General features: G+C 43.8%; 1 protein-coding gene across 14 annotated transcripts in view; it reads left to right on the forward strand.

Annotated features, from left to right (window-relative positions):
* The window catches only part of LOC133117972 (ankyrin-3-like), a 135484-nt gene that overhangs the window by 62004 nt on the left and 54418 nt on the right, over window positions 1–19062 (forward strand). For 11 of the 14 annotated variants that reach the window (XM_061227538.1, XM_061227543.1, XM_061227540.1 and 8 more), the window contains exons 2-13: window positions 2690–2791; window positions 3522–3620; window positions 5268–5366; window positions 8321–8419; window positions 9949–10134; window positions 10766–10789; window positions 13614–13712; window positions 15149–15247; window positions 15985–16083; window positions 17181–17378; window positions 18008–18106; window positions 18611–18709. In XM_061227538.1, the coding sequence (XP_061083522.1) occupies window positions 2690–2791; window positions 3522–3620; window positions 5268–5366; window positions 8321–8419; window positions 9949–10134; window positions 10766–10789; window positions 13614–13712; window positions 15149–15247; window positions 15985–16083; window positions 17181–17378; window positions 18008–18106; window positions 18611–18709 (1302 nt within the window). The remainder of the gene's footprint in view (window positions 1–2689; window positions 2792–3521; window positions 3621–5267; window positions 5367–8320; window positions 8420–9948; window positions 10135–10765; window positions 10790–13613; window positions 13713–15148; window positions 15248–15984; window positions 16084–17180; window positions 17379–18007; window positions 18107–18610; window positions 18710–19062) is intronic. The other 3 variants (XM_061227539.1, XM_061227552.1, XM_061227550.1) reach the window with 1 other exon arrangement.

Below are 19062 nucleotides of genomic sequence, written 5' to 3' on the forward strand. Positions count from 1 at the left end.
GCTCCATTCTGTCATTAGTATCGTTCTTTAAGTTTTTATTTATCTTGTGGCAGGGCATTCTCTCCCATGTACTATTACATAAACCAACAACCACGTTAATTGTATGATTAATCACTTTACTTGATCAATTACATAATAGATCTGGGACATTATTTCAAAATATAAAACCTTTTTTTTCTGATGCCTTTGAGCCTGGGGGTGGGCCCCTGGATCAGAAAAGGTTGAAAACACCTGAGGGCATCTCTCCTTTCTCCTCAGCTTGCTAATTAGTCTTGAATCGTCACAAGGAAAACCCACAAGGCACTTGTCTGAGCCCTTAGCAACTGTACACTGAGTTTCTACAGGAAGACTAGCGCCTATCAAAGCAGAATAATATCTCTGTCAAACAGCAGCTGGCAGCCTATGAGAGGCTCTGTGCTTCTGAGAGGAGCTGACTCAGCAGTAACGTGAGAAATACCTTCCTGAAAGTGTGACAAGGCCTGCTCCATCCTGCTTCTGTAGCATTCCAGACCCACATTCACAGCATCTCAGAGCGGGAGCGCCGATCTCGGATCAATTCTTCCTGCCCAGCTACTGTCCTGTACCTTCAATCTACCTTGAGTTCAAACCCTGACTTCACACACATGATTCACAGGAGATCTCTGGCTGTTCAATGAGGTGTGCTTTGCCAGCTTAGAGAGAAAACATACTGTACAGGATGTTCGATCTGTAGGAACAGCATCCCTGTTTTAACTCATAACGAACCAGGGAAACTCAGAATCAGGTTTCAGTGATTCTGAAAACTGTTTCACAACCAGTCTAATGTTGTCTAATGTTGTCTAGTGTCGATAATTCAAGTTCAGTTCCATTGAAATTCTAATTCATGCTTTAGCAGATGCTCTTATCAACAACATCTTTTTTGATGTTCAAACTATTTCTACAGGTGGAAATGTACTGAAACAATTCATGTTAAATTCCTTGGATGCAAAGCAAGTTTCTAATAATTTGTCAGATCCTTTCTCACCACTTATGATATCGTTGGCTACAGTGCACAAACTCCTTCAGTGCACTCACCCATTGATCCAAATGACAGGCCACACAGGTGCCGCTCAGTTTGATCAAAATGGCCTTAAGGTTTGAGATTTGTCTTATTTCAAGGCAGCAGGATGCACAGGACACGTAATGGTCGGTGTGGTACAAAGTAATGAAAATGACAGTAGCAGTCTGCCTGCCAGGGTGGGAATGGAGCCGGGAAGCTGGTGAATTGAAGAGCAGGGTGATGAACCAAAGCTATGGCTGCATTATCAGACTCCGTTCACCCACCTGTGACACCCTATAACTGACTTTTTAAAAAAATGACATTTTCAAGGGTAATATGATGTACTTTTTATGCATTATGTGATTCATTGGGCAATATATAAGGACATCAACAAAAATTTTTGAAGTGGTAAAGTGATTGATATAACTATCTCTGTGTATAAGGTTATTTATCAAAGTGATACTGTACATATATTTTAATAATGTGAAATTATAGAAATGCTGAGGGTCTTAGTAGCTCATGATGACTTGGCATAATGTGATACAAGACACAGTAATAAAATATTGAGGACTGATTTTGCTCATTCATTTTTAATGTGTTCTTTGCATACAGTTTTAAAGGATGTGCAGTCAGTGATGTCCCTTTTTTCAACCACTCTGTTAAAACCCCAGGGACTGGTGTTCCTGTTTGACGATATCGCCCTGTAAATCTGAACAGACATCTGCTTCACTGGACTTAACCCTTTAACAGGTGGCTGCTAGTCGGTACAGGGAAGCAAAACAACTGGCAACTGGTTATCTAGCCTGTTTACTGTAAGGGCTTGTGTGGGGCAGGCCTACTAAATATAGAGCCAATCTTGAGCGTGCTAATGGGGCGGAATTCCCCCTGTGAGCCTCCGGATATGAACACACATTCTCATCCCTCCGGACAGCCCAGCTGTGGATTTTTCACATCGTGTTCCGTTCGGAAAAAAGGTTAAATAGTAATCACGGAGAGATGCTCCATACTGTTTGACTCCACTACAAGACGTAACGGAAGCAAAGGGGAACAAAACGATGTCTTTGCCTCTTCTTGTGCATTGTCGTACAGTATTTATAGTGTGCAAACACAGGAGAGGTGTTATCTCAGGGAAAGGATGCTTCCTGAATTCGCTTGCAGTTTTACCACATTTTTTTAAAGGGTTGTTTCCATGCCAACCAGCACCCATAAGCACACGTTCATTGGACGTTGCCACAGTTTATGGGAAAACTAAATCATGCGGCGATTGGTATCAACAATACCCGATGCTACGTTCTGATCTCTACTCTATTCAATTAACTGGACACGGCCCATTTCATCCAGCCGACGAGCGATCTTTTCATCTCTGCAGCGTCCCAGCTGGCGGGACCATTGACTGATATTCCCAGCACTGTTTACCAGATACCTCATTTACTTCAAGGCTCCCGGTTTGACCAACTGGGAGTGTACAGTCGCTCATACGTTCAGGCTGTTTTCGAGGCAATATTCAGAGGAGTAAAGTCATACAGGAAAGTTCAGTACAGAGTACTAATAATTATGAATCTTGAGGTACTGAAATTGTTTGTTGTTTTTATCTGATTGTCTGGCTGTTATCTCTGTGAAAGCGGCATTATCCTTGATGGTGTGCATTCTGCGTTCTCTCTCTTCCCCCAGTCTGACAGCAACGCCAGTTACCTGAGGGCTGCCCGTGCGGGGAACTTGGAGAAGGCCCTCGACTACCTGAAGACGGGCGTCGACATCAACATCTGCAACCAGGTCAGGCTATCTTCCCTTGGGCACAACCGGTTTTCAGAAGATTCGGGGTGGGGGGGACTCTTGCTTTCTTCCTATTCAATTGATATGCAGGGATTGTGAACATTTCTCTCAGGCTAGAGATATGAGATCAGTGATGCCCAATCATGTGCAATGATAGCTGAGGGTGTGCAGGTTATCATTCCTAACCAATCACTTCACCTGCAAATTTCTCTGGGTGAAGGTGTGTTAATTGTGGAATTGGCTGGTGTAGTGATTGTTTAGACAGACCTCTCAGCCCTCCATTGTATGGGATGCTTACAGTAGTATTTGTGATGGAATACAGTACATTGCAGTATACTAAATACAGCTCCTTGGTCACACAGAAATTTATTTACCCCATATGGTAATATGTAAAATGTGACCTGCATGCAATATTGTGATTCTGTCACTGTGCTGTACAGTAGCTGTAACAGGTCTCCATCTTGTTTCAGAATGAGTCACTGCTCAGTACAGTAGCTGTAACATGCCTCCATCTTGTTTCAGAAAGGATCACTGCTCTGTACATTAGCTGTAACAGGCCTCCATCTTGTTTCAGAATTGGTCACTGCTTTGTACACTAGCTGAAACAGGTCTCCATCTTGTTTCAGAATGAGTCACTGCTCAGTACAGTAGCTGTAACATGCCTCCATCTTGTTTCAGAATGAGTCACTGCTCAGTACAGTAGTTGTAACTGGCCTCCATCTTGTTTCAGAATGGGCTCAACGCTCTTCACCTCTCTTCCAAAGAGGGCCACGTGGAGGTGGTGGCTGAGCTCCTCAAGCTTGGAGCGAATGTGGACTCTGCAACGAAGGTCAGTTCCCATCTTCTTCCTCCTTTCTCCACATCTTTCCTCATCCTTAACCTCTTCATCCTCCTATTCTGTTCCCTCCATCTGTCCCCCTCTCCCTCCTGTTCTCACCTCTCCTCCCCCTCACCTCCTCTTCATCACAGTCCTCCTCCTCCTCCTCAGTTTGGGGCTGTTGTTGCCCGGTTCATTTGTTTTCCGGCTCCTTCCCTGGGTCAGCTCCTCTGAGGAGCTCCTTTATCAGCCAGCGGTCTCCGTGGCGATGACATTGACCGGCGCAGAGCCACGCAGTCACATGTCCTAGCGGAGCTGTGCTGCGTCAGGGGAACCGCTCCGAGTCACGCGGCTTGCTAAGGAAGATTAATGGCACGCTATGCGGAGGTCACACAGACAGCCTTGTGCTGGCTTCACATGTACGCTTATGCGTTATTGGCAAACCCATCCTGGTCTTATACAGGTGTGGAGCACATACAAACCAGCACAGGGAAGGCATCAGTGGTTGCAATTAAATTACATTTGTAACTCTCTGGATATGGAGAGTGCATCCAGCATTTCCCATTCTGTTCAAAGTATATGGTGTATACATGGCTCTGTATGTTATGCGCATTGTGAGAATTTGTTGTTTTTGAGGAATTCAATCCTGGCATATCTCCTCTCTAATTATGGGTCTCCTATGGCTAATCTCATGGGAAAGAGTTTCAAAATTAACAATTGAGTGTTTTCTTAAATACTGCAGGCTCAGAACTGGAGAATTGGGTTTAAGGTTGAGTTCAGTTGCAGTGATGGAAGTGCTTCATTTGCATTTTAGTGTCACAATGGTCCAGCAGTTACACTATGTTCTGCTCATTTAAAGGCACACTATGCAGGATGTGTTAGCCTTGCCGTGGTCCTGTGTTTGCGATCAAATTGTGTTTACCATCCACCTCCATCATTCTGAACCCTTCCCACTCACCCCGATTTTTATATTTCAAATCTGTTTTACAATTTTTATCTTTATCTCTGTTTCCGATAACTGTCAGCAACCAAAAGGCACAAACATTTGAATTAATTTAAATTGAAGAGCTATTTAAATGTTATTATTTGACCCTGGTCTGCTGTGCTTATTACATAACTATAAATGCACTGTACTTTAGTGTAATTTAGTTGTGGCCATTCTATTTAATTTAGTTGTGAACATTCTTCCACACAAACAAAACATGTAATTTTTTTACATGAACTGATTAATTTGAAATATTAGTTTATTATATTAGTCAAAATAAGCCGTTTCCATTGTGTGGAATCATTATCCAAACTAAAATGAAGTTTGTTTGTCCGTGTGTGATGTAAACTGCAGTGTCCGTGGTCAGGGAGAGTGTGAAGATGGAAGCGGGTTATTTCTGTCGCAGTGAAGGCCCTCTGCGTGTGTTTCTGCTTTGTGTGAATGCGGTATTACGCAATGCAGACATGGCTTGCGTTCCATGGTCGGCGATTGTGTGTATTGTAAGAATGCCGCTGGTTTATAAAGAGGGCAGCAGATTATTTAAAGATGAGGTGGGTGGGTGGGGGGGGGGGGGAGTTGGGGGGATTTTGGGAATGGCATGCGGTTGGCAGCGGGGAAGACAAAGCGTCCGGTTGTCTGACACTCGACTCCGTTTCCGATCCCTGTAAATCCAGAAAGGAAACACAGCGCTGCATATAGCCTCTCTGGCCGGGCAGACGGAGGTGGTGAAAGAGCTGGTGACCAACGCGGCCAACGTCAACGCACAGTCACAGGTGAGAGGCTCTCTGTGTCTCTATCTCTGTATTTCTGACTGTCATTCCCCCTTTCTGTACCTCTCTCACCCTCTCTCTCTTCCTGCCCCTTGCTTTCGCTCTCTCTCTCTCTTTCCTTCCCTCTCTCACTTTTCCTCCCTCCCTCTCTCTTTCTCTCTCCCTCCCCCTCTATCTCTCTCTCTCTCTCAGGTAAGAGGAAATGCTGTGTGTTGTCAGTAATGTCTCCTGGCCTGCACGGTCAGCAGGCTGTTGGCAGGAGGCAGACCTGTAGAGACCCTGACTTGTCAACACACCCAGAGAAAGCATTGGGTTAGCCTTCATCACACTCAATTCAGGCAGGGGCATTCATGCACACACAGACATGCACACACACACACACACACAGATGCGCGCACACACATACATAGATACACGCTTGCACACACGCACACGCATATGCACACGCATATGCACACACATACATTCACACATGCACACACACACACACACACACACACATACACACACACACACACACACAGAGGCATGCACATATTTACAGATCCTCCTTGCCAGCCAGCCGTTCAGGATCCAGCTCTTATTGTGTTGGCAGCAGCATCAAAGAACTCATGATATCATTATCTGGCAGTCGCTCTTTCTATTTTTACTTGGGAAAATGTAGAATTCAATTATATTTCAGAGCTCACATGTAAGAAAAGATCAAACACAATGCATTCACTGTAATACTGGACATCAATAATGCACAATATACACTACATATATGATTTATGTATTTCACATAATGTTACATCTATGTTTACTGTGAAATGTGTGTTGTTTATTCAGTACCTCACCCATTCGGTGAACAGTCTCCTGTTTTCTGAAAATGGATTCTCCGTTCTGGTCCATTTGCTCTTAAAAACCCCTGCTTGAGGCACGCACACGTGTGTCCCTGGATACACCACCATCTCCCGACTCCAACACGTGTATCATGCACTACTCCACCCCCTCCTCTCAGTACATGCACATGCATCCTATGATGGGGAATTTCAGGGTACTGCCCTACGGGGAAACCACCAGTTTCCATGAGCTGTAATTATATAATTCATTACTGATGTCATACTGCGTAAGCTTAGTGTTAAACTGTACTCAGTTTACAATTTCTTCTTATGATAACAGGCGCGCGTGTGCCGTGATGTTCTGTGCCATCCTAAATGTGCACGTGGGGACTGGTCCTACTGGTACACGTGGGCCGCAGCTGCAGAATTGCTCTCTTTTTTGAGGCTGATGAAATGTCTGATGGTTCACTGTCAACGTTGTTCCACAGTGTGTGTGTGTGTGTGTGCGTGTGTGTGTGTGTGTGCGTGTGTGTGTGTGTGTGTGTGTGTGTATGTGGATGTGTGTCTGCGTGTGTGTGTATGTGTGTGGATGTGTGTATGTGAATGCGTGTGTGTGTGTACGTGTGTGTGTGTGGATGTGTGTATGTGTGTGTTTATGTTAATGTGTATGTGTGTCTGCGTGTGTGTGTGTGCGTGTGCGTGTTTTATGTTTATGTTTATATGTTTATATGTTTATGTTTATGTTTATGTGTATATGTGTGTGTGTGTGTGTGTGTGTGGTAATGCGGTCCTTTACCTCATTCATGGTAAATACATAATCTGCATGATCAAGTTAAATGCCATAGTACAGTCGGTGCAAAGCCCTACTATGGCAGTAGTAGTACTGGTTGTGAACTATCTCTTCTTGCTTTTGTTTTGTTTTCCTACGGTAGCTTTGGCATGCATTTAGTAAACCTAGCACTGGCGATTGGCAGCCAGATAGTATCTCGTCCAGGGTGTAATTTTCTGTTGTATTGCAGTCACTGCAGCCACTGGAGATTTTCACTGAACGCCAAGTCCTGGGTGTCAGAGACATGCATGCATAACACAATAGCAGTCTGGCACACAGCCAAGCACATTCCTCTCTGTCTCAGGGCTGCAGGAAAGACTGTACATCTCTCTCTCTTCTCTGTCTCAGATTAGCTGGGCTGCAGGAGAGACCGTACATCTCTCTCTCTCCCTCTTTCCCTCTCTCTCTCTCCCTCTCCCTCCCTCTCTCTCTCTCTCTCTTCTCTGTCTCAGATTAGCTGGGCTGCACGAGAGGCCTTACATCTCTCTCTCTCTCTCCCTCTCCCTTTCTCTCCCTCTCTCTTCTCTGTCTCAGATTAGCTGGGCTGTAAAAGAGACCGTACATCTCTCTCTCTCTCTCTCTCTCTCTCTCTCTCTCTCTCTCTCTCTCCCTCCCTCTCCTCTGTCTCAGATTAGCTGGGCTGCAGAAGAGATTGCACCTCTCTCTGTCTTCTCTATCTTAGATTAGCTTGGCGGCAGGAAAGACCGTACATCTCTCTCTCTCTTCTCTGTCTCAGATTAGCTGGGATTAGACGGTACATCAATTTCACCTCACTCTGCAACAGGCGGCGCACTGACAGCATTTTCATGCTAATTACCCCTCTGAAAATGATACCATTATCTGTCTCTGCAGAGCACATAAAAATGAAGTTACTTTTATTTCAGTTGATAGTAAAGTAATGAGTTTTAATGAAAATATTGGGTTTTCTAATGAGTTTTGTTGTACAGTGTGATGAACTGAACAGTGATTCCCAAGCTGTGAGTGTTCATGGGGATCGCATTTGTTCCTGGCACATCACTCGCAACAATACATAGTAGTTGTTCTGCTAACATTTGGACATGCGCAGTATCATGCTAGTGGGTCACAGAAAGACGTTTCTACACTGCATAAACGAAAAACGTACTTTAGTCTTATATTTACTCATTTTACTTATGAAGAAAAAACTTAAATCAAGGTATATATTCTCTTCAAGAGAGAAAAAAGATTGTTAAAAGACTAGAACACTTTTTTGCAGTGTAGCCTTACATAAATTGGCCAGCTTGGAAAGCACCATCTGCATGCTGTTAAAGTGTGTGGCCTCTCCACAGAATGGGTTCACTCCACTGTACATGGCGGCCCAGGAAAACCACCTGGAGGTGGTGCGGTTTCTCCTGGAGAACAGCGCCAGTCAGAGCATGGCCACCGAGGTGAGCTTCTAAACCCTCTACCAAAAAAAACACACAATGTATGACCATCCCTCTGTCAAGGCCGCTATGGCAGGGACACTCAAAACTACTGTTGGTTTCTTTTTGAAGTCCATCTTTATTTACTTTTGTCACGCAGACACCATTTTTGGTGAAAAAAGTTAGCTGATGTTCGCCATCCTGAACGCACGTCAGGTGACTGATATCTCTGACCAATCAGGGACATCAGTCAATTAACTGTCCGGTAGAAAAGAAAGCCATTGGCCTGGAATTCCTTGTACTATGACATCACATCAGAGCTGTCAGTGTGAACACATGCACACACTCAACGATCAGGAGGAGGTCAGAGACACATCAGTCACAGCAGCAGACAGTTAGCTCACATCTGCTCAATAGATTTTCAGAGATAAATTCTAAAGGTAGGAGCAGCTCCAGATCGCTGGCCTGTCTTCACTCAGCACAAAAAAAAATCAGTTTAAAAGACTGTCCAGACCTGGAGCACCACACACTTGCTCTGCAGCCTTGTCTGTGATACACACAGCGAGGGAAGGCAGGCAGGCCTATCGATTGTTGCCCTGAAGTGGAATGACCTTGTGGTCTCGTGAGATAAGAGAATTCAATTTCTGTCCCCCTGGCACGTAGCGTGATTTACGCCGAGAGGATATTGGAGTGCTCGCCCGTAATGAACGTGGCGTTCCACGGCCCGGCGTGGGCCAGCGCTCTGCCGTCCTTGAGAATGTGCCGCCATGGCAACGGCGCATGAATAATGCATGATGGGAAACGTCCGCATGTGGGAATATTCCTCCTCCCTGCTTAATGATTCATGGGCCTGGTGCTGTAGAAAATGAGTCCCTGTGACAGAGAAAGGCCTTCCCGCCTGCCTATCGCTGATTCAGCTTCAGGAGTCATATAAACAGACAAGCCTGGAAGTCATTTTGTGGATGTTAGAGCAGATAAAAGGGCGATTACTGTAAGATTTTGTTCAAGCACCGATTTGTCTCGGTAAAGCTGCGATGACTGACGCTACATTAATTGCAGCATTACACGTGCCTGCGTGGTTTTGGTTTGTAAAGTATTATTATTTCCCTCCTGTCACACCCTCCAATCACAGGCTCATGAGTGTATGCTGGTGTCAGTGTGTCATACCCGTTACACGTTTATATCATATCGCCTGCGCCACAATGTGGGGTTCAGTCAAACACCCTTCAATTGTTTTCAAATTCATGTTGAAATCCATTAATCACAGTACATCAGGAATGGCAAAGCATGCATATATTTTACAAGGTATACTGATTAAGGGAAAGTTTTTACCGTAAGAGAATGTGTAATTGTATGCAGGGGTGCCACCAAGGTTATTGGGTCCACCACACCCCTGACAGTGTGTAACAGCATTTCCTGCCCTCACACTGCACCCCTGACTGTGTGTAACCACATTTCCTGCCCTCACACTGCACCCTTGACTTGTGTAACCACATTTCCTGTCCCGACACCGCACCCCTAACTGTGTGTAACTGCATTTCCTTTCCCTACAGGACGGCTTCACCCCGCTGGCAGTGGCTCTGCAGCAGGGTCATGACCAGGTGGTGTCGCTGCTCCTGGAGAACGACACCAAGGGCAAGGTGCGTCTCCCCGCCCTGCACATCGCCGCCCGCAAGGACGACACCAAGGCAGCGGCCCTGCTCCTGCAGAACGACCACAACGCAGACGTGGAGTCCAAGGTGCGCCCGTCTCTCCCCTCCCCCCTGCAACACCTGTCAAAGATTATGTGTTCCTTTTGCTTTTTGTTTTGTTTTTTGTTATTTGTTTTTAAACTTGGTGGTGCTGGAAAGAAATGCAGACTCAGTATAAGGCGGAGTTGGGGTGGTCAATTCTGAATCAATTTTGACATACAGTTCATGAATTGAAAAGTTTTCTTAGTGCATTAAGAGTCCTTGTCAATTGAAACATCATGACCTCATTCCCAGGAAATAATTGTTGGTAATGCCCAGTTTGCTTAGTGATCATTACACAATGTTAGACCAATGTTACCCCCAGATGCTGGGGAGAAAAGAGACACACATTCTGAATGACATTAAAGTGTCTACAGTAGCATAGTACGTGTGCCTAAAATGTAAAACATTGAAAAGAACATCAACTGTTTGTATGTGGAGCGGACCCCTCGTCCTGCTAGATTATTTATTGTGGCAGGACAGCACCACCCAGTTGCGCCGAGTTTGTTTGTGTTTTTCTCTGTGCTGGTCGCGATGCTCCACCGTGTGGCCATCTTACAGCTCGATGCCCCCATTGTGACTGTGTGTACACTAACCGCTCGCTCTCTCTTCTCTTGGCCGGTGGTCGCGCGCCCCGTAGATGATGGTGAATAGAACGACGGAGGTATATAAGCATACGCTCTGCACTCCACACGCCCCCACATCCTAGCGCTGACCTATCCTCGTCTCTGTCCTCTGTCCATGCATTGCTGTAGCTTTTCTAGTCTCCATGTTAGTATACCTGTGTTCTCATTGGGGGGGGGAGGGACAAAACTAGCATGTGTCAGTAGTACTAACAAAGACTGGTTATGTCTGCAGCCAATATGCTGGGCTCTGACGGTCACTGATCAGGCCAGGGTTGGTGGGAACACTGAAGTGGGATGGGCCATGATTCAGTTAACGTTTGTCCTTAGCTTTATAACCGGGCTGTGCTTTTTTTGAGACCTTTTGAGGGTGGGTGGTCCTGAAAGTGGGCACACCAACATAGAGAACCAGAATTATTTTACTCAAATCGAATTGGGGGCTTTGGACACTTGGGGGCAGAACTTACTTATTTACGTAACTTAATTTAGCTTCAGTTTAGAAATTAAACTTTTGAAATTTTATTTAATTTCGCTTTCTTAAATCTTTTCTTCATTTTGCATTTTTTTCTTTGCAAAACGTTTAGAGAAAGACAAACCCTGAAAACTCAGTAAACTGTGTTTGCAAAGAAATAAAAAAATCTTGTTGCCTAATTCAAAGTTAAGGACAAATGTTCATCTACTAGCTAATACCATGGAATTTCCAGTAATCAGCCAGATCCGGTAAGGGGAGAAGCCAGGTCCATTAAGGAGTCCAGCTGCCCAGCTGCAGAGAGCCAGTCTGTTACTAGGTTACCGTATCTAGACCATGATCCTCCAGCTTGTGCATGACTCTTATTGTGCAGGTGTCAGCCGTCCGAGGGCCTGAAGGCCGCTATGCCTTCCGTGGGCTAACCAGATCTCCTCCGATCAGCATGGCACCTAGGCTCCCTGTAGCACACACCCAGGAGGCCGCAGCCTGTACACGAGCCAATCACTCGCGCTGCATGAACCAACAGAGATTACACAGCATTAGCTATTAATGGATTAAAAGAGTTACTAATCTCTTCCAGTATATTATAAACCTAATGGAACCTTCATTTCGGAAATCACCATGGGTCATCGGATCATTTTTTTAAAAGGTGTTCTTTTAAGTCAAAATAAAACATGCTCACGTTCTGAGGTTACTTAGGCAACGCTGTTTTGAATTCGATGTAGTAGTTGTAGTAGTAATGAGTTGATCAGTATTATAATTTGTTCTTAAGTTTAACATAAATTAGCATAAATTTACAATATCAGTTTTCTTCATTTAATTTCTGAAGTTATGTTCTTCTTAACGTGTGTTTCTGTGCCCATGACTCCTGTGGTTTATAATGGTGATAATTCCCTGCAAAGTTGGTGGCAACCACTTGTGAATTAAAGCAAAAAACCATGCAGAGTTTAGGGCAGCAAGACCACCTGCTTTGTAAGGGATTATTGTGGAACTGAAATAATAATCTTAAATTATTATTTTCTCGGTATTTCTAATTATTTATTTCAGTCGCACAGCCAACATATACAGCTCATAAACAAATCTGACAGTATGCATCAACTTGAACTGATAATTTTAAATTGAATTTTTGAGGGCCTTGCATTTTAGAATGTACAGTACTCAAACCATAACCTCTGTGAAGTGGTGTATGTATCCAATGCATTCTATGGTATTTTACTAGCAGTGTCAAGGGTTGCTGCTATATTAGCATTATGAGTTCAACATGATGAAGCATCATCATTCAGCCTTTGCTAGATTTATAAGCAGCCTTGGTGTAGTTCCTTAACTTTATTCATTTTAGTATTGATTGATTTAGCTTAAACTTCATTTTTTTAATCAGTAATGACTTTCACAGGAGGTAGTTCTTCAACCTGCAGTAGGTTGAGTACAGCAGTGGATCTATATGTATGTGCCTGTGTGACAATAGAGGAACTTTCTTTATTGTCACACCTAATACCAAACTCAATGTTTATATATCTGCCGCTGCTGATATTGGCTATTTTTGAAGAAAGTGTTCACTGGAAATAACCGAAATATGTTGTTGCCACACCCACATTAATGCACTTATTTTATGTTGCTCTGGATAAAAGTGTCTAAAAAATTACTTAATTGTGAGTTAGGTATCCTAAACTGTGATGTGCTAGAGGGTTCTGTATAACCGTAGTGGTGGTGTTCACTGAACAGAAGTTTGTGTCAGGTTATGGTAATGGAACATGTCTACGTGTGATGGAATGGTACACGAAGATGTTGACCATTTGAGCGCTGGTTTAGTTCTGTGAGAGGAGGATAAACCATTGTGGGTTTGGTTCAGTTTGAGGACCGTGTATAATTGTATTGGTAAGTTGTGTACCATGTCTCGCTGTGATGGTGTGGTTCTGTGGGAACATGTCAAAAACAGCTGTCATTTTGTAAGACAAATAGAACTGACCATGATGGTGTGGTTTTGGTAACACGAGTACTATGCTTTACTATGATGGTGTGGTTTTGGTAACATGAGTACTATGTTTTACCATGATGGTGTGGTTTTGGTAACATGAGTACCATGTTTGACCACGATTGTGTGGTTTTGGTAACATGAATATCGTGTTTGACCATGACGGTGTGGTTTTGGTAACATGAGTACCATGTTTGACCATGACGGTGTGGTTTTGGTAACATGAGTACCATGCCTGATCATGGTGGTGTGGTTTCGGTAACATGAGTACCATGTCTAATTGTGACAGTGTGGTTCAGCCTCTTGACTACAATGTCTGTGATGTTGCGGTTCAAGGACTGTGCCTTTCAGTGACCGTGCGGTCCGATCTCATGAGGACTGTGTCTAACCTTGACGGTGTGTTCTACTTTTTCTCTCCCCCCAGAGTGGCTTCACCCCCCTGCACATCGCCGCTCACTATGGCAACATAAACGTGGCCACGCTGCTCCTGAACCGCGGGGCTGCGGTCGACTTCACCGCGAGGGTAAGGCCCGTCCAGCTCTCTTGCTCAACACGGTTCCCCAATCCATCTCTCGCTCTCTGGTCAGTTTAAGAAGGTCCTCTGTTCTGTAGGCCCTGCAGTGGTTGAGATGACCTTAGATCACCTAAGCTCATCATGTGACCCTAAAATCATCATGTTACCCATGTGCCCCACCCCATTTAGTTGGCACCATACCATAAGAGCTCTATTTTAAAATAATCCCTTTACTTTAAAATAGCTTTTTTATCTTCACTTTCTCAGAAGTGTCCAACCATACACATAAACACAGCCAAATATGTAAGCCTGTGTACACACACCATACACAGGCTCTCTCTCTCTCTCTCTCTCTCTCTCTCTCTCTCTCTCTCTCTCTCTCTCTCTCTCTCTCTCTCTCTCTCTCTCTCTCTCTCTCTCTCTCTCTCTCTCTCTCTCTCTCTCTCTCTCTCTCTCTCTCTCTCTCTCTCTCTCTCTCTCTCTCTCTCTCTCTCTACACACACGCACATGCTAACTGGTAAGATGTGAAACATGAGTACACAGATTAAGTTAGATGCAGTGGCAGGCAGGTTTATCACCCAAAGCCCACACCCTTATCCCTCAGTGTGTCCTACTGCAGATCACTTAGATCTGAGGAAGAGGGCAATGAGAGTTATCAAGCAAGATTAAATATTGGAATTTTAAATCTTTCCTTCGATGCAAAGCAAAGGGTCCTGCTTTGGTCCTGGGGGTATGCAGCTTCTTTCTGGTTCTCGTTGTTGCCTAGCAATTAACTGATCAACTTAAGCAGCTGATTACACAGTTGGCTCCTCCTCTGATTTCTTGGGTCTAAATTAAGTGCTGATTTTAACATGAAAACCCTGAGTCAGACCCTGAGACTCCTCACAAATCTGCTTGGCCTCTCCTGGTTTAGCTTTTTCTTGCGTTTCTTTGGAATATTATATAAAATATTATTTCATATGACAAAATGGAATCCCATGTCTCAGTGGAAGAGCAGAGTTTCACAAGAGATGAACATTAAATGCAGCCGGAGAGGAAAAACAGATTTTTATGCTAATACTGCACAACGCATACTGTACACAGCAGATGTACTGTGAACTGTCAGTAGAGGGCGCTGTAATGTAATAAGTCCTTATTCCAGTATGCGGTTCCTCAGTGCCTTTCTCCAGCAGAAAAGCTCACAGCAGTTTCTTATGGAAATGCTTAGAACACTCTGGAATGAACACACTGCAGTTAACAGTTTAACACATTTAAAGAAAACAAAATTAAACACTTGATGTCTGTTAGCATTTCAAATTATTTTATCTGTGTGGTCTCCTTTTTTTTCTACTGCAAATGCCATACCGTATGAAGTATGACATAGACCAAGCTTTCATAAACACGGCTGTGTACTCTGTCTGAACGCTTTGAGTTCACTGTGTCCTGCTTTTGCTTGACTTTCACAGAATGACATCACGCCTCTCCACGTTGCCTCGAAGAGAGGGAACGGGAACATGGTGAAACTGCTGCTGGAACGAGGGGCGAAGATCGATGCCAAGACCAAGGTGAGTCCCCCCTGGCCTCGAACGCCCCATGTGAGTCTGACGCGCGTGCTCGGGTAACTGAGCTGCAGTACTGACTTAAAAAAATAACACTTAATAATACTGCATCATAACTGTAATACTTAATAATGCTCTCACAGTTAAAAAATTAAGAATCATGCCTGGGATTTAAAAAAAATATGTAATAAATGAGAGGTAACTGGATGATCCAATCTCCACATCTTGCTGTAGTGAGACTCCAGATACTGAGTCAAAAAGCTGGTTGACTCCTAAACAGATTCACAGAGCCGATTGTTATCTTTATAAAACGGCCATGGCATCTTCTCAATATTGTACATGGAGAAGCACTCAATATGTAAATCCCTCTATTTGGAAATATGTGAAAACAATTTTACTGTTTCTCATTCATCTCAAACATAAAACTGTTAGTCTGGCATTGCAATTATATATGACAGCTGACCATTACATTTCTTTACATGTATTTTGTTTACCGTGTATGTTTTCTAGCATTTATGTCAAGCACACAGACTGTTACATTAATTTTAATGTCAGTTATAATATGATAAGAATAGTTGAGCCGGATGTCTGGTCAAGCGTAACAATATATCTATGGAGTCCTATCATATGTGCTTTCCGTGAAATATCAAACCTTACATGTGAAATAGGAACATTTTATTTCCAGAGGTGCCCGGCTGGACCATGTGTTCAGGGGCTACATTTAACCATCATATCTCCTGCAGGATGGTCTGACCCCCCTACACTGTGGAGCGAGGAGTGGTCACGAACAAGTGGTGGAGATGCTGCTGGACAGGGGAGCCCCAATCCTGTCCAAAACAAAGGTACCTGAACCCCCCAAACCCGGTGTCTCGAAACTCTTTTTCACTACCAACAGGTCTGGAATAGAACTACAAGTGTTGTCCTATCACATTACTTTTGTGCGGTTATTTTGTGGCATTCTTCAAATTGGACAGGTCTTGGACAGATTATGTAGCCCTGGGTTAAGAGGTCCCTGAATTGTACAGATGTATGGAGCACATTACAGAGCTTGCTTTTCCACTATTTCAATGTAACACTGAATAGATACTGAGGCAGTTCAGGTAAAGGATCTTGTTCAGTACTAACCTGTGGGGCAGTGCCCCAGCCACAATGGCTTGAACTTTCAAACTTCTGATTACCGAATGAAGTCTTTGGCCGCTAATCCAGCAGACCCCTCTAATATTTTTAAAAGACACCAGTACATGTTCTGCAGATTACTGCTTTGAAAGTAACATTTACTATATCTTCACCAACCCTTTTTTATTTGATATCATTGTGTGTTTATGTTAGAAACACGTTTCCTTGGAAAACTCACAGGGACTACACCCTGACAAAGGGTGCTTGAGCCCTCTCTTGGGCTGGGGTGTAGTTCATTTTGAATTCTGCTATTTAAAAAAATCCATTTCAGATATTCCCATGTAATACAAGCTTTGTAACTGCAGCACACAGCTGCATAAGGTTGTCTCTGAATCACTCGTTCAATCTTTTGCATTTTAATTCTCCAATAGGTCTGCAGGATCACTTTCAAATTCTAACAGCATCTAACCAGTTTGGCAGACACATGTTAAGCCAATCATAGACTAAATTCTATTTTGAATGGAGATTCTAAATACAAAACTCAATTTAGTCCAGTGGGGTATTTCATGAAACAGGATTACAGTTTGTTGGCACTGAGTAAAACCAGGAAAAACATTTTTTTACTTTGTTTGGGAGGGTTCTGGGTTTTACTCAGTGCATTAATCCAGCTAACTCAGTAATCCTTCTTGGTGAAACAGGGCCCAGGACTAAGCTTAGTCTTTGCCTGTGAAACCGAAAGTGTTTGAAATGCATATTTGCATGGTCCCGGTAGTCTCACAATGTACTGTGTGTGTGTGTGTGTGTGTGTGTGTGTGTCCCTCAGAACGGGCTGTCTCCTCTACACATGGCCACTCAGGGAGACCACCTCAACTGCGTCCAGCTCCTGCTCCAGCACGACGTTCCCGTGGACGACGTCACCAACGACTACCTGACCGCGCTGCACGTGGCCGCCCACTGCGGCCACTACAAGGTCGCCAAGGTCATCGTGGACAAGAAGGCCAACCCCAACGCCAAAGCCCTGGTGAGCGCTGGGCGAGTTTCGACCAAACCGCCCACCCCCGAGGACCTCCTTCAGGGTGGAGCTTGTGTGTCTGTTTTATCTTTGCCCAACTCACATCCTGAAAATAACTTCCCCTTTTCCCCTTGATAAAGTGTGTTGAGCTAAAATAATGCTTGTGCATTCTTCAGCACTGTCGTACAGGCCTGGAGCTCGCCTGAAGTCATGCTTAAGCCTTTATGAATTTGCAGTTGATGTACAGCCTGCATCTGATGTACAATGCTGTTTTCCAAGAGAATGTTCTGGAAATACTCACAGCAGGTTAAAGGTTAACAGAAACAGACTGACTTGGCACGGGGTACTAAGTGTGTTGTCATGGCCCTTCTTAATGAAATGGGTGTGTTTCTGGGGTTCCTTAAATAATGTAGGAAACAAGGTGGTGTAGAAACAAAACCAATTGTGAAGAAATTGTTCTTCACAAAAAGCTGTGAAATAATTGTTGATCGAAATATGTTGTCATTGAACTTGGTAATGAAAGTTCATTGAGAGTTCATACTTAATGGAATGCCATATCATTTGTCATACAAGTTGCAGCTAAATGTAAGATAATGTCGGAAAAAGTCTGAAGATTTGCATGTTATTTTTGCCTTCAGAACGGGTTCACTCCGCTCCACATCGCTTGCAAAAAGAACCGCATCAAAGTGATGGAGCTGTTGCTGAAACACGGAGCCTCGATACAGGCCGTGACCGAGGTAAGGAAGGGGAAACGAAACCTTCACCGTCTTCCTGTCCTTCTGCCTCTGCTGGAGGATGCGCTCGACCGCAAACCGAACAAAATTTGTTTTAGTAAAATTAGGGGACTCATTCACAGTATGTCACAATAATGTATCATATACAGTGTATACAATATACAGCATAATGATGTGATATTATCATTATGTATGTATTTTGATACTCAAAAGTGTATCTAAAAGTAAATTATGTTTATTTCCATTAATGTGCATTGTGACATGAGATATTTCATGTATTTAGATACATTTTTGTTTATTTTGGATGATGTGGTTTGCCTATCTAAGGTTCTTCCCTTCTGCTAATATGGCCAGTACGACCAAAAGGTTATGTTTTCCATAATTAAGTAAGAATATATGTGAGGGTTGTACCTTTGGTTTGATTGATATGTGGTTGTATTTTTTAAGGTTGGACTTTGGTTTGGCCACTTGAGTCAATGAGAGTGAATATTTGTTATGGTTTTGCAGTCGGGACTCACACCGATCCATGTGGCTGCCTTCATGGGCCATGAGAACATTGTAACTCAGCTGACGCACCACGGAGCTTCGCCGAACACCACCAACGTGGTGAGTTCTGGATCGGGAGGGTGGGGCTTCCCCCGATAACTGGCCTTTAGAACCGAGTCCAGGCTGATGAACACTCTCCTGTGAGTCATGAGGTGATGTCATGGCTTTTGAGGAAGGAACAACCTTGAAAGTTCCCTTCAGTTGAACTTGATATCTTCCAACCTAGAACTTCTCATTTTAACTTTTATTACAAGAACCATTTTGGTCCTAAGTGGTTCCCTTATTTGACCTGTGCTGCAGCTAGAATCATTCCTTAGCACTGTGACATTTTAATGCCATGCTGTGCTGTTGTGTTTTTATCTAATTGGTCGGGCCCTGATTAGACTATCCCTACAGAGGGAGATTACCCTCTG

The sequence above is a fragment of the Conger conger genome, chromosome 18 (genome assembly GCF_963514075.1).
Source record: "Conger conger chromosome 18, fConCon1.1, whole genome shotgun sequence".
In the NCBI taxonomy this organism is placed as follows: Eukaryota; Metazoa; Chordata; class Actinopteri; order Anguilliformes; family Congridae; genus Conger; species Conger conger.